General features: G+C 40.5%; 1 protein-coding gene across 1 annotated transcript in view; it reads left to right on the top strand.

Annotated features, from left to right (window-relative positions):
- The window catches only part of LOC133049147 (ATP-binding cassette sub-family C member 4-like), a 188,603-nt gene that overhangs the window by 27,848 nt on the left and 145,705 nt on the right, over positions 1 to 15,050 (top strand). The window contains exons 6-8 of the mRNA XM_061133056.1: positions 5,342 to 5,443; positions 9,069 to 9,158; positions 10,558 to 10,749. Of these exons, the coding sequence (XP_060989039.1) occupies positions 5,342 to 5,443; positions 9,069 to 9,158; positions 10,558 to 10,749 (384 nt within the window). The remainder of the gene's footprint in view (positions 1 to 5,341; positions 5,444 to 9,068; positions 9,159 to 10,557; positions 10,750 to 15,050) is intronic.

Genomic DNA, 15,050 nt, shown 5'->3' with positions numbered 1-15,050 from the left:
AGGATCCTACAGGAAACATTAAGGTTTTTATCATCTCAAAACTCAGCCTGGCTGGAGCCTGGAGAACAGGGCAGTGAGGTGGGGTAGGGACTCAGAGCAGAGGCAGGGAGATGAGTGTGTCAGGAAGCTAATGCAGTACATGGTCCAGGGACGAGATGATGTGGTTTGGTTTAGGGTGAAATAGAGAGACTTGGCTAGATTTGAGAGCCGCTCAGGGGCACATTTTGAGTTGGGTATTAGGGGCGGGGAGGGGGGAGGTAGATGTCAGGCTCCTTTGGTTTTTCAGACTGTAAAATCACCTGGATTCACTAAGATAAAGAATGCTAAGAGAGAACCAAATCTGAGGAGATGACTAGTCTGGACTTAGTTTTGGATTCTGAGTGCATTTTAAAATACTCAGTGTGTTTGCTGTAAGACCCACCTCATTGAGCAGCCATTGGCCAGATTCAGCCTCCTGTCCTGTTATCTAACAGGTAGCAGCAATTATTGGATTATCATTTTCTTTCTTTCCCTACCTCTCACTTAGATGTGATGATGCTCAACTAGAAGGTGAAAAGGGCAGCAGGAGTGGAAGAAAAGCTCAACTGAGTTTACTGACCAGGTGGTCAGAACTGGGCAAGATTTGACCACAGATGGGCTGGAGGTGTGGTGGGCATGCAGAGTTTAGAACACAGTGTGGTGTTGGGCCCTGCTGCCCCACGGCCTCCTGCAGCCTGGGGTTCAGTAGACTAGGGGGTTCATCATCCAGAATTTCTGTTCAGGTCATGTCTGGGAGCCCTAGGAAGGAAACACACTACCCCTGCCCACCTTGGAGGTGGTGCGGTGGTCCATCCCCATGAGCAGACCTACATATGGTCTTCATAGTGTTGTGTCTTCTTGTTTACATGTGCTTTTCAGTTTCGTCTTTCCCATGTACAAAATATGAATGATTTACTGTGACTTTATAGGCCTCAGAAGTCCCTCTATTTTATCTTAATAAGGAAAATGGACTGAAGCTCTTGTCTTTGAATGACTCCAATAGGATTGTAAATATCTTGAAAGCACTCTAAGTCTTCAATGACTTTCACATCCAGTAAAATGCGTCTCTGAAGTTATATTATTCATAAAACTGCTTAGATTTCCCCCCACTGGCCACTGGGAAGTCAATCTTTTTGGCTGAAGTTCTGACTTTGGTATTTTTCCACATGATCTGTTCTGGGTCTGCACATCATCTGTAATTTATTTTCAGCTTTGTTTTGTTTTGTTTTGTTTATTAGCCTGAGCACTAGAAAAAAATCAAGCCAGAATTTCTGACACCTTTACAAGCTGGTTATGTGTTGGAATCTCATTTAACCCCTGTAAGATTGTGACATCTTTTCTCACTCAAACCTATTTATTTGTGGAGAAGTGTTGGGAATTTCTGTCCTACTATGTACACATTGATGGTGTCTGGTATCACCAACTCGATGGTCATGAGTTTGAGCAAGCTCCAGGAGTGGGTGATGGACAGGGAAGCCTGGCATGCAGCAGTCCATGGGGTCGCAAAGAGTCGGACATGACTGAGCAACTGAACTGAACATGTGCACACACTGAATATTGAGTTTTTGTCTTCGTAACATATTTAAGCTGAAACTGGCATTTGATTCTGTCTAGACAAGATGTACAATATATACATACAGCTTTTTGCTTGTTGCTGTATTAGCTCAGCCTGTGTAAAGCTGTAGCAATGCAGGTTGGATGGATCTGAAGAGCCCTATAGTCTATTCCTTCCCTTACCCATGATTTGCTGACTCTGTACAAGGCTTGGTCTCTGTTGGAGTTGGAACTAGTGTCTGTAAGTGTGTGAATGATGTAGCATCTATATCTCCTGTGTGACATATAGGAGAATCCCTCATGGGATACAGGGGTAGGGAGGACAGTGCCAGCTGGGGATGTACTGACAGGTTTCCAGCAGGATTAGTTTTACAGATGGGCTGGAAGGGTGGGTGGGTTAGTACTCACGGTGTCCAGGCAGAGGCCACCAGGGGAGTGTGGACTTAGGTGGTTATGGATCACTGGGGGGTATTAAGTATGGTGGACACTCTCAGAGGTGTTGTAAAGAGATCAAGAGGGAGTGCTATTGGGGAGGGCTAGGGAAGGAACTAGGGAAAAAACCCAACAACACTGTATCAGTATTTGAAATGATTAATAGTAAGTTAGACTCTGAAATTATGTTGCTTCAAGAGAAAAGGAAAATTGGGAGATGGATGAGCTGTGGCAGAACAGACAAGAGCTGCTATGTGACTGATGATGGGAGAGGTGATATGGAGAGAGAACTCAGGCTGGGGTGATTGACAGTCTGCAGAGGAATCTTCAGACCACCATCCATCCATCCTGCCTCCTGCTGGACATGGGCTTGGGGTGGATAGAAGTAGATGTGCCCCATGTTAGGTTCTCAGTGAGCCTGGATGAGAGGAGGAGGACACGAGAGGATCATATCTCCTGACTGCTGGTCTTTGAGAGAAATGCAAGGGTACTACCTTCTTTTTCCTGCACAGAAGCAGGTTTCATGATCAGTTTTTGCCAATCGTTCTTTTGAAGAGGAAGATTGCAATCACATTTGTAGCTCTGTGGTGTGATAGATGAGAATGTCAAGGACTTGAAGGATGTTTATGATTTTTAGGGGAGTAGGTTCCTATTCAAATGTTCTCTTTCTCAAACATCCCCAGAAGCTTTTATCAGTTGCCCCTGAGTTGGTAGGGATTTGGTTTGCCTCTGGGTCCTAGAATTGCCCATATTAAAGCTGCTTACAAGGATAGTTTGCTTTTGTCTCATGCAGGAGTCCTTGTAAGTCTATGTATTCTTTTCTTGGGGCTGCCTTTACAAAGTAACACAAACCACAAGACCTAAAATCACAGAAGTTTATTGTTTCACAGTCCTGGAGGCTTAAAGTCTGAAATCACGGTGTCAGCAGGGTCATGATCTCTCTGAATCTTGTAAGGGGGAATCCTTTGTCAACTCTGTTAACTTAAATGGTTTCAGACAAACCTTGGTTTTCCTAGGCTTGTAATTGCCATCACTCCAGCCTCTGTCTCCATCATCATATGCCTGTTTTCTGCCAGTGTGTCTGTCTCTGCATCTCTCTTCTTACAAGGGCACTAACCATGGTGGATTCAGGGCCCACCCTCCTCCACTGTGATCTCACCTTAATGGATTACACCTGTAACAATCCTATTTCCAGACAAAGTCACATTTTGAGCTAACTGGGGTTAGGATATATCTTTTTTGTGGTGATACAACTCTCCCCATAACAAGTCCCATGGCTAGTGTGAACCTCCGTGGTGTTGGGACCCAGACTCTTTCTCTCCTATTATGTTACTCCACTGCATGTGACCTTGACCCAGCTGGCAGCCTCCAAGGCTCAGGCTGTGGGGTGGAGGAAGGTCCTGGATGCTGTCACTCTCCACTGACCTCGATTTAGGCAATGGCTGTGCTTATCTGCTTGTGAGGCTGGAGAGAGAGGCCCTCCTTGCAAACTGCCACATGCAGCCAAACTCCAGGGTTTCTTACCACAGAAGAATGAGAGCAGATTTTGAGGATAGTCAGCAGTCTCTGTCACACGTTCATAGTTCTTAGAGGTGTGGGCTGTGGAGGTGGTCTTAGTTGTTTACTCAATTTCTCTACCACTGTAGTTTCTCTCATTGAGTTATTAATACATCTAACATTTGCAGGGGCAAGAGAGAATTTTCTGGCATATATTTATGTTAGCTTTGTAGTGGTTTATAGGACTTGGTTTTATTCAGTTAAATCGCATTGAATGACTGCTAAGTGCTGTGAAAATAGCAAGAAGTGGAAGATGTAGCCATTCCTGTCGAGCTGGAGAGAAGGCATTGATGGATGAAACTGGAGCCCATTATACAGAGTGAAGTAAGCCAGAAAGATAAAGAACATTACAGCATACTAACACATATATATGGAATTTAGAAAGATGGTAATGATAACCCTATATGCAAAACAGAAAAAGAGACACAGAAATACAGAACAGACTTTTGAACTCTGTGGGAGAAGGTGAGGGTGGGATGTTTCGAAAGAACAGCATGTATACTATCTATGGTGAAACAGATCACCAGCCCAGGTGGGATGCATGAGACAAGTGCTCGGGCCTGGTGCACTGGGAAGACCCAGAGGAATCGGGTGGAGAGGGAGGTGGGAGGGGGGATCGGGATGGGGAATACATGTAAATCTGTGGCTGATTCATGTCAATGTATGACAAAACCCACTGAAATGTTGTGAAGTAATTAGCCTCCAACTAATTTAAAAAAAAAAAAAAAAGAGGCTTGTGAAGTATTTTTAAGAGGTAGAAATTTAATAAGAACATTTTCTTTTTAGAATGATAGAAAGTGATAGTTAATGAAAAGCAGTGATATTGATTTAACACACGTGAGAAAAGCAGAGTGTTCTTAAGTGCTCACATGAGGGTCACGACCCACGACAGGCAGAGCCAGGGTTTTCATTTGGCATCTCTGTGTAGGTCTTGTGTTCCCAGCCTGTCTTGTGCCACCTGATTGAAGAAGGCCTGGTAATTGCCTTCCTCTCTATGTTCCTAGCAGTGTCACGTGGTGCTTGGTGCATAGTGGGATTCAGTAAATATGTATGGAATAATTTCCTATCAGCTCCCATGTTTATTGCTGGTAGCACAGTACTCTTGCCTGGAAAATCCCATGGATGGAGGAGCGTGGTAGGCTGCGGTCCATGGGGTCGCTAAGAGTTGAACATGACTGAGCGACTTCACTTTCACTTTTCACTTTCATGCATTGGAGGAGGAAATGGCAACCCACTCCAGTGTTCTTGCCTGGAGAATCCCAGGGACGGGGGAGCCTGATGGGCTTCTGTCTATGGGGTTGCACAGAGTCGGACACGACTGAAGCGACTTAGCAGCAGCAGCAGTAGCAACACAAAACTAAAGCAGTATAAAGGTCCAGGTTCTAAATGTGTTGGATTTTGGAGCTATATTTTTTCCCTAGGGAAAAACTTGTACACTGAGAAACGTTGAGAAAGTTGCAGATAGACTCATACCCAGGCACTCTATTTATATCATATATACACATGCATATACACACATTATACACACACACTCCCTTATATAAAGAACTCTATGTATACTATACGTCCTATATTATGAATGTACATACTATATCCTGTAATAATAGTGTATATTATTCTATATATTAGTTTGTTCTGATGTGAACCAACACTTCAAGTACAAATGGCAAAACAATTTGTAGGTTGTATAGATTTTTACTGCAAATTCCAGGGAAGCAATTACTTTTGTTTGTGTTTCATCCCGCAGACTAAACTGTCTATGTTTTTCCTTTTTCTGTAGAACTTTCTGTTACTTGATGAGATATCACAGCTCAATACTCAACTGCCATCAGATGATAAAACAATCGTGCAAATGAAAGATTTTACTGCTTTTTGGGATAAGGTAATTAGTCCCCCATTCCTAGATCATGATTGCTAATAGATAACTGTGACATAGATTTATTGGCAAATTTTGAGATTTTACCCATGATGTAAAATGTGACTTGCACATTTACTGAAAGTATGTTATAAGACTTCTCAAAATCAGGGATAAAATTTGCAACTAACAGAGATTATGTGTAAAATCAGCCTAAGACATTTGACATGTTCTCTATTTCATTTTCAAGAGAACTTTCAACATGTTAGCACATCTTGAACTTAAAGTACATATGTTTGTAATGTTAGAATTTACAGGACTGGAGAGACAAAATGGCAGAGCAATGCCAGATTCTGAAGCTTGAACAGGGTGGGAACTCAGTGTTTGGCCCTGGGAAACTGTAGGTGAGGGGACAGGAAGCTGAATGTATGTGGCTCACTATTTTGTTGTCATAACTGAGTGAAAGTAGTAAAATAGAACTCTCAGTATGAGACAAGAAAGGAGTGGAGAAGCTTAAAAAATATTTCTCATGTTTAAAAATCTAGCTTCTTACTGATAGATTTGTATTCCTTTAATATCCAAGTCTCCTTTTTAGTGATGAAAAATAATTGTCATTTTTTTAGTATGTTAATGTTTTAGACATATTTTAGAATGTTTTTTAGTATGTTTATGTTCAAGACAGCATAAACAGAAGAAGAGATATTCCATGTTCCTGGGTAGGAAGAATCAATATTGTGAAAATGACTGTACTACCAAAGATCCAATGCAATTCCTATCAAGTTACTAATGGCATTTTTCATGGAGCTAGAACAAAAATTTCACAATTCTTATGGAAACACAAAAGACCCCGAATATCCAAAGCAGTCTTGAGAAAGAAGAATGGAGCTGAAGGAATCAACCTTCCTGATTTCAGATTATACTGCAAAGGTACAGTCATCAAGACAGTATGTTACTGGAACAAAAACAGAAAAACCAATAGAACAAGATAGAAAGCCCAGAAATAAATCCATGCACCTATGGGTACCTTATTTTTGACAAAGGAGGCAACAATATATAATGGGGCACTCTTCAATAAGTGGTGCTGGGAAAACTTGACAGCTACATTATAAAAGAATGAAATCAGAACACTTCTCAACACCATACACAAAGATAAACTAAAAATGGACTAAAGACCTAAACATAAGACCAGAAACTATAAAACTCTTAGAGGAAACCATAGGCAGCACACTCAATGAGGTAAATCAAAGCAAGACCCTTATGACCACCTCCTAGAGTAACAGAAACAAAAGTAAACAAGTGGGACCTGATTAAACTTGAAATCATTAGTACTTCAAAGGAAACTATGAGTAAGATTTAAAGACAATCTTCAGAATGGGAGAAAATAATAGCAAATGAAACAACTGACAAAGGATTACTTTCAAAAATATGCATGAGACAAGTGCTTGGCCCTGGTGCACTGGGAAGACCCAGAGGAATTGGGTGGAGAGGGGGGTGGGAGGGGGGATCGGGACAGGGAATACATGTAAATCCATGGTTGATTCATGTCAATGTATGATAAAAACCACTACAATATTGTAAAGTAATTAGCCTCCAACTAATAAAAATAAATGGAAAAAATATATGAACAGCTCATACAACTCAATTCCAGAAAGACAAACAACCCAATCAAAGAGTGGGAAAAAGACCTAAACAGACATTTCCCCAAAGAAGACATACAGATGGCTCACAAACACATGAAAAGATGCTCAACATCACTCATTATTAGAGAAATGCAAATCAAAACTACAATGAGATATCACCTCACACTGATCAGAATGGCCACCATCAAAAAGTCTACAAGCAATAAATGCTGAAGAGGATGTGTAGAAAAGGGAACACTCTTGCACTGTTGGTGGGAATGTAGATTGATATAGCCACTATGGAAGACAGTATGGAGATTCCTTAAAAAGCTAGAAATAAAACCACCATATGACCCAGCAATCCCACTCTGAGGCATATGTCCTGAGGAAACCAAAATTGAAAAAGACACATGTATCCCATTGTTCATTGCAGCACTGTTTACAAAAGTAGGACATAGAAGCAACCTAGATGTCCACTGACAGATGAAGGCATAAAGAAGTTGTGGTACATATACACAATGTAATATTACTCAGCTATTAAAAGGAACACATTTGAATAAATTCTAATGAGGTAGATGAAACTGGAGCCTATTATACAGAGTTAAGTAAGTCAGAAAGAAAAATACCAATACAGTATATTAACGCATATACATGGAATTTAGAAAGATGGTAACAACGACCCTATATACAAGACAGCAAAAGAGACACAGATATAAAGAACAGACTTTTGGACTCTGTGGGAGAAGGTGAGGGTGGGATGATTTGAGAGAATAGTATTGAAACATATATATTACCATATGTGAAATAGATGACCAGCCGAAGTTCGATGCATGAAACAGGGCACTCAAAGCAGGTGTACTAGGACAACCCAGAGGGATGCGATGGGGAGGGAGGTTGGAGCGGGGTTCAGGATGGGGGACACAAGTACACCCGTGGCAAAAAAACATTCTAAAAAAAAAAAGGAAAAATAAAAAAAGTTAATGTTTTATAATTCAGTTCTTCCCAGAGAAATTTTTTCATTTTGAAGTTTATCCCAATAGTTTATCCAGACTTTGTACTTTTAGTTCTTGGGGCATTTTACTGATCAACTGTAACTTCTCTTTAAAAACAAAAATGATCAGTTACTGACAATTTGCTTAACACTAAGAACGTGTAAAGACATACACACAGCCTTAAGTCTCTCTGGAATATGACCTGTAATTGGCATGACTTCTCCCTCACATTGGATTGTGTGCTGTTGCATGTACCTCCATGTTTTTTGCTTTCTTACAGAAGAAGTACTTTATGGCCTCTGTTTAGCCTGGACAGGTAATGCATGTAACATGTATTAAAATTGAGGTCTTATCACTCTGACACACAGAGTCATAATTAATTTCTTAATTCCCTATTTTTTTGTTGTCATTGTTGGTGTTAAATTAGAGCTCTTGTGAAGTTAGAGCTTTGACGGGTATTTATAAGAGTTAATTTGCTGAGAAAGACTTCATCATACAAAGTGACCTCCTGCTTCCTTAACATTACTGAGATTCATTCTTTATCAAATGAAAATGGAGAGATAGTGGAGGTTTCAATTTATTAGTAGAGGGCCAGGTTCATCATGTACTTGAGCTGCCACATCATGGAGATTAATAAAATAGTTAAAACCAAGGGTCATAATGAAAACATAAATGATTAAAAACTTCCCATATTGAATATTCTATTAAGTATATTATTTTAATAAGTTAGTATACATCATAAAATTTGCGTTTCAAGTTTCAACTTGTCATTTCAACTGCTAAATTCTGTTACTATCTAATACTGTGTCCATACGGATAGCTGGTAAAAGGAGCCTTCCTAAAGGCAACTGAAGTTGTTTCAGACTCTGGAAGAGAAAAGATTGGATGAAAAGTCCTGTAGAACACATTGTCTTAAAATAGGAAGGAGAAAAATGTGGGCTATGTTTAGCGTATCAATGACTATTTTATTTTCTCCACTTTCTGAAGTAATGTGTGTTACTTTATTGAAATGGGCAGCTCTTTATAAACTTTAATTTGCAGGAATCAGAAACCCCAACCCTACAAGGCCTTTCATTTACTGTCAGACCTGGTGAACTGTTAGCTGTGGTTGGACCTGTTGGAGCAGGAAAGGTAAGCCATGATACCTTGGTCACCTTGCTGCAACACCACAGCCGCTGTTAAATTCTCAGAGTTGAGGGACTTCCCTGGTGGTCCAGTGGTTAAGAATCTTCCCTTCAATGCAGGGGACATGGGTTGGATCCCTGGTCAGGGAACTAAGATCCGACATGCCTCAGGGCAACTAAACCTGTGTGCTGCAATGAAAGATCTTAAGTATTGCAACTATGACCCAACACAGCCAAAAATAAATAAATAAATATTTTAAAAAATTCTTAAGAGTTGAGCCTAAAGCTATGTATAGCACAGTTTGAACTGGGCAAATCTAGAATTGCTTTCCTCTAGGAAAAGCGACATTTGTTTTGCAAGAAGGTTTCATGGCCACATAAATCTGGATAAATGCACACTGTGTTTTCCTTCTTGGTGTTTCACGTTGCACAGTTGGGAACTGCTTGTTGGGAGTTTGGACATCTCAGTGAAGGAAATTATTTATGTGACATCTATTCAGGACAGAATGAGACAGTAGGGACTTCTTTTTGTGATGGTGGTCCCTCCAGGAAGTCTGGAGGTTGTGAAGGCTCTTCCAGGAAGCTTTGAGCATTTTCTCACATGACTTGACTTGATCCTGTAAGTGCACATGTAGTAAATGTGCAGCCATGTGCTGGAGCTAAAGATACAGATGTGAGCAAGACCCTGACACCTCTGCTGTCCAGAGACTACCAGGGTCCGGGGTGAGACAGATATGCAGGCAGATTATTTTAGCCCAGTGTGCTAGCACTGTGATGTGGGGACACAGACACACCACATCTGTGTGGTGTACAAGATTTGAAGGACATATATACATGCACTTAGTCTCTTGTGTTCTGTACAACAAAATACAGAAATCTAAACATAAGTGTGTACATGAGAGGTTGATGATTTCTTCCGTGATGAACTTTTGCTCTTTGGACACAACTCACTTCAGAGTTCTTTTAATAATCATCCTTGGATATAGTTTTCACATGTAGCTTTTTAAGAACAAGTATTTGTCAAGTGAAGGATACCCAGATGTAGAAACAGCTGCATAAACATCAGATGCAAGAAATACACATCCTGCTGGGCTGCTCTACTAGTTAAGAATTTTAAACATTTTTATTTAGCCTTTGTTGAGGATAGCGCTTCATTTGGGGGAAATTCTTGGGCACAGTATATTGCTATAGCATTTTATTAGTATTTCTTGTCAACTGTGGGTTTACGTTGACCAACAGTGTTATTTTCAACTTTTTGGTTGCAACTGCCAGAACTATACTTGATCCTGTTCTAAACACAAGCGCTCTATCGTGTATCAAGCACCAGGGTGGGGTTGGCTGTACTGTGGGGCATGTTCCGTCCTGAGTGCTGCCTGTTTATGTGTGTGTGTTGCCATCTGTTTCAGTCGTCACTGTTGCATGCTCTGCTGGGGGAGCTGCCCCCAAGCCAGGGACAGGTCATCGTGCACGGGAGGATCATATATGTTTCTCAGCAGCCTTGGGTGTTCTCAGGAACTGTGAGGAATAACATTTTATTTGGGAAGAAATATGAAGAAGAACGATATGAAAAAGTAATAAAGGCTTGTGCTTTGGAAGAGGTGAGTCTTAAGTTGGATATACTTGAATTTTAAATAATGATAGTGTTGGTTTAACCTACAAGGTTTGTTGAGAGCTTTTATTTTTTATTTTTTTTTAATTTGAAAAATCTTTGATTATTGCTGATTATTTGAAGCTGGTCTTCTGGGTAAATATGCAGGTATATACATTGCTGTTTTAATGCTGATGTGATAACACTCACAGAATGCCTTTTTTCCTTCTCTTGAGTGGATCAGTTCATTCTGTGAAGTTTCATTCACTTTTAACAATTACAGAAATTTCTAAAATAGCAAGCATAGTGTAATGAACCCTCATGTGCCATCCCCAGCTTCAACCAGGATCAGCTGGTGGCCATCTTGCTGCATCTCTACCCTTGCCCTCTGCCTGCTCCACCCCCAACCTAGATTATTCTGGAGCAGATCCTAGACATCATATAAGTTCACCTGTCAACAATTCATTAGTTTCCTGTAAGAGAAAAAAATATTTTCTCTTTGGAAAAAATGCACCACATTATTTCACCTGAAAAATAACCCAAATTCCAGAATGTCATCAACCTTCTAATTTGAGTTTACATGTTGTTAGACATCTCACTGAGAAATCTCATTCACTGTTGTTGGGATCAGATTCCACATAAGGTCTGTCCATTGTGCTTAACTGTTGCCTCCTCAATCCCTTTCAGTCTGTAGATTTCCCTCTTTACTTCAGTTTTGATTTATGATTTATTATCTAAAGAAAATAGAATACTTAAGTTTCTTCTTAATACTGCATCATTTTGTTGGGAAAGAGATTGTTTTCAGAAACAGCATCAGTTTTCACAGAAAATGGCAAAGTGAAATATTTAATTCTATATTAGGATTTAGATGAAATTAGTGAATAAATGAGGAAAACTGAACTTACCTGATGGGAGAATATAATTTGGCAGAAAGAAAGAAAAATGTAAATACCGATAAATAGTTTGTTATTTTCTTGGGTTATAAACATCAGTGAAAAACAGTTTTAAAGGGCTCCCCCTGGTCTCTTCAGGGCAGTCTGGACATCAGACTATTCTTTTATAGTGTGAGGAAAAGGCTGGGACAGACTTTCAAAGGTTTGGTGTTAAAGGCTCCAAACTCTCTTTGTGAGGAAATAATAATTCTGCTTGAACAATGGCTTGAACATCATAGATTGTATCAGGCAAGCAGCATTTTATGGTAATGTGGACAGAACAGAATTATTCGTTTAATAGCTGCTATTTCTTTCTCCTTGGCTTGTGTTAATGGGAGATTGTGCTTTTGCAGAGATGATGTGAAGTTAGATGGAATGAGCTAGATTTTTATTAAATGGTGTACAGACTGCATAAGAAAAGAAGAGTGGAAGCAAATGTGAAACAGTGAGACAATAGCTCCTATTTATTCAGAGTCCACGTTCAAATCATTTTTGTATCTGTCTCTCTCATGTGCACATGCACACACATAAACAGGAATATGATTTATTAATTCTTTATGAGTGTCCTTGATGTTCCTATCTTCATTTTACAGTAGGAGAAACTGAGACTTGGGAGGTCAAAGAGCTCATCTCTCCATCTTCAGCTCAAGTTCAGATCTGTTTCTGCATAACCCTAGATTCCATGGAAGGTGGGGTGTGGAGTAAACAGATTTCAGGCATTTCCTCTTTCCCTTAATCACGTCCAGCTCCTGACACCTAGATCAAATTCCAGAGACCCAGCCAGGGTGTGTCTGTTTTGTTCATGACCTTGCTTTTCTGGTAAAGAAAGAGGCACACCCTGGTTACGGTCTCTGTTTACATCCCACCTTCCACCTTCATCCATTGCTCACTTTTTAAGAAGTTCTTACTTCTAAACTTCCTCAATTGAGAGGCAGCACAACACCATGGATATGTACGGAAACTAGAGGCAGTATGACGTGAAAGAGCAGAAGTCTCTGAACTGACATGAGCTGGGTCAAATTCTAGGTCTTCTGTTCATTAGCTGAATAGGAAAGGTATATCTATTTGAATGCAGAGTTCCAAAGAATAGCAAAGAGAGATAAGAAAGCCTTCCTCAGCAATCAATGCAAAGAAATAGAGGAAAACAATAGAATGGGAAAGACTAGAGATCTCTTCAAGAAAATTAGAGATACCAAAGAAATATTTCATGCAAACATGGGCACAATAAAGGACAGAAATGGTATGGACCTAACAGAAGCAGACAATATTAAGAAGAGGTGGCAAGAATATACAGAAGAACTATACAAAAAACATCTTCACCACCCAGATAATTACAATGGTGTGATCACTCACCTAGAGCCAGACATCCTGAAACATGAAGTCAAGTGGGCCTTAGGAAGCATCACTATGAACAAAGCTAGTGGAGGAGATGGAATTCCAGTTGAGCTATTTCAAATCCTAAAAGATGATGCTGTAAAAGTGGTGCACTCTATATGTCAGCAAATTTGAAAAACTCAGCAGTGGCCACAGGACTGAAAAAGGTCAGTTTTAATTCCAATTCCAAAGAAAGGTGATGCCAAAGAATGCTCAAACTACCCCACCATTAATGTTGAACATTCAGAAAACTAAGATCATGGCATCTGGTCCCCCTTACTTCATGGGAAATAGATGGAGAAACAGTGAGAGACTTTATTTTTGGTGGCTCCAAAATTACTGCAGATGGTGATTGCAGCCATGAAATTTAAAGACACTTACTCCTTGGAAGGAAAGTTATGACCAACCTAGACAGCATATTAAAAAGCAAACACATTACTTTGCCAACAAAGGTCCATCTAGTCAAAGCTATGGTTTTTCCAGTGGTCATGTATAGATGGGAGAGTTGGACCATAAAGAAAGCTGAATGACGAAGGATTGATGCTTTTGAACTGTGGTGTTGGAGAAGACTCTTGAGAGTCCCTTTGGCTGCAAGGAGATCCAACCTGTCCATCCTAAAGGAAATCAGTCCTGAATGTTCATTGGAAGGACTGATGCTGAAGCTGAAACTCGAATACTTTGGCCACCCGCTGCGAAGACCTGACTCATTTGAAAAGACCCTGATGCTGGGAAAGATTGAAGGCAGGAGGGGATGACAGAGGATGAGATAGTTGTATGGGATCACTGACTCAATGGACATGAGTTTGAGTAAACTCTGGTAGTTGGTGATGGACAGGGAGGCCTGGCCTGCTGCAGTCAATGGGGTTGCAAAGGGTTGGACACGACTGAGCAAATGAACTGACCCTCAGAACAGTGATATGACCTCACTTAGCCTCAGTTTCCTCATCTGGGAAATGGGGCCAGTACTTACCGTGCAGCTTGTTGCAAAGATTAGAGATAATCAGTATCAGGGTGCAGCACAGTGCTTGGTGCACAGATCTTACCCACCAGGAGCTGAGAGAAGCTATGTGCACACATACAATTATTGAGCAGAATAAGACAGGTCCTTCAGAAGAAATGTAAGCAAAACTTTAGGAACCCAGCAGGAACAGAGTGACTCCAGGATGGTTTCATGGGAGAGTGTGTTTGGGCTGAGCCTGGAAGGATGGGCAGGATATTGACAGGCCGTGAGAGCAGAGGCAATTCCAAAGGGAAAGGACAAGCGGTAAAGGAAGGTGTGGGCTTCCATTGTTTGACTCTGGAATCCAGCCCTCCTCTGCCAGGGTGCTCATCAACTGTTTCAACAATCTGCTCCATAGCATTTCTACTGTTAAGTCTCCACCATCACTGAAGGGCCCTTGGTATGTTTCTGGTAGATGGTATCAAACCAGCTTCTTCATTTCCTAGTTTGCCTCTAGTTTGTGTATCTGCTGTTCAGTGAAAATTGTTTAAATTTAACTTAGAGTAAAATAACGTGAATAAGAACACTTTCCTGTCAGTGGGAAGAATTGTAATATATGCTCAAGTCAGGCTTTTCCCTTTAACCTAATCAGAAAATCGTGGCTGGGAAATTAGCCTGACTTGCACTTTACCCCAAATCCTTTAAAATGTTCTTCACAACTGGGACTTGTCCATTAATAATTTGCAAAGTCAACAACACACTCAAAGTCCTACCACCAGAGTTGAAGAGAGCCTGTTTCTTATGCTCTAACTGTGCTAAGTGAAACAGTGAACTTCAGTGCCTTTTCTAGAGCATGTTGTGATTGCCATGCTATAATGTGATGCTCTTTGGGGAAGGAAACCAGAAAAATACATTGATAAAATTAAAGGATAAAAACTAATAACAGTTTGCAAGGACTGTCAACAGTGAAATGGAGACCCAGAAGACAATGTGTGTGTGTACGGCTGGAGTCTATCTTAAAATGGTTTGAAAACCAGGAGGGAGAGATGGTATCAACTTCTGAGC

The sequence above is a fragment of the Dama dama genome, chromosome 30, assembly GCF_033118175.1.
Source record: "Dama dama isolate Ldn47 chromosome 30, ASM3311817v1, whole genome shotgun sequence".
NCBI lineage: Eukaryota > Metazoa > Chordata > Mammalia > Artiodactyla > Cervidae > Dama > Dama dama.
Note: the sequence above shows the minus strand (reverse complement) of the source record. Positions and strands in the feature narration are given on the sequence as shown.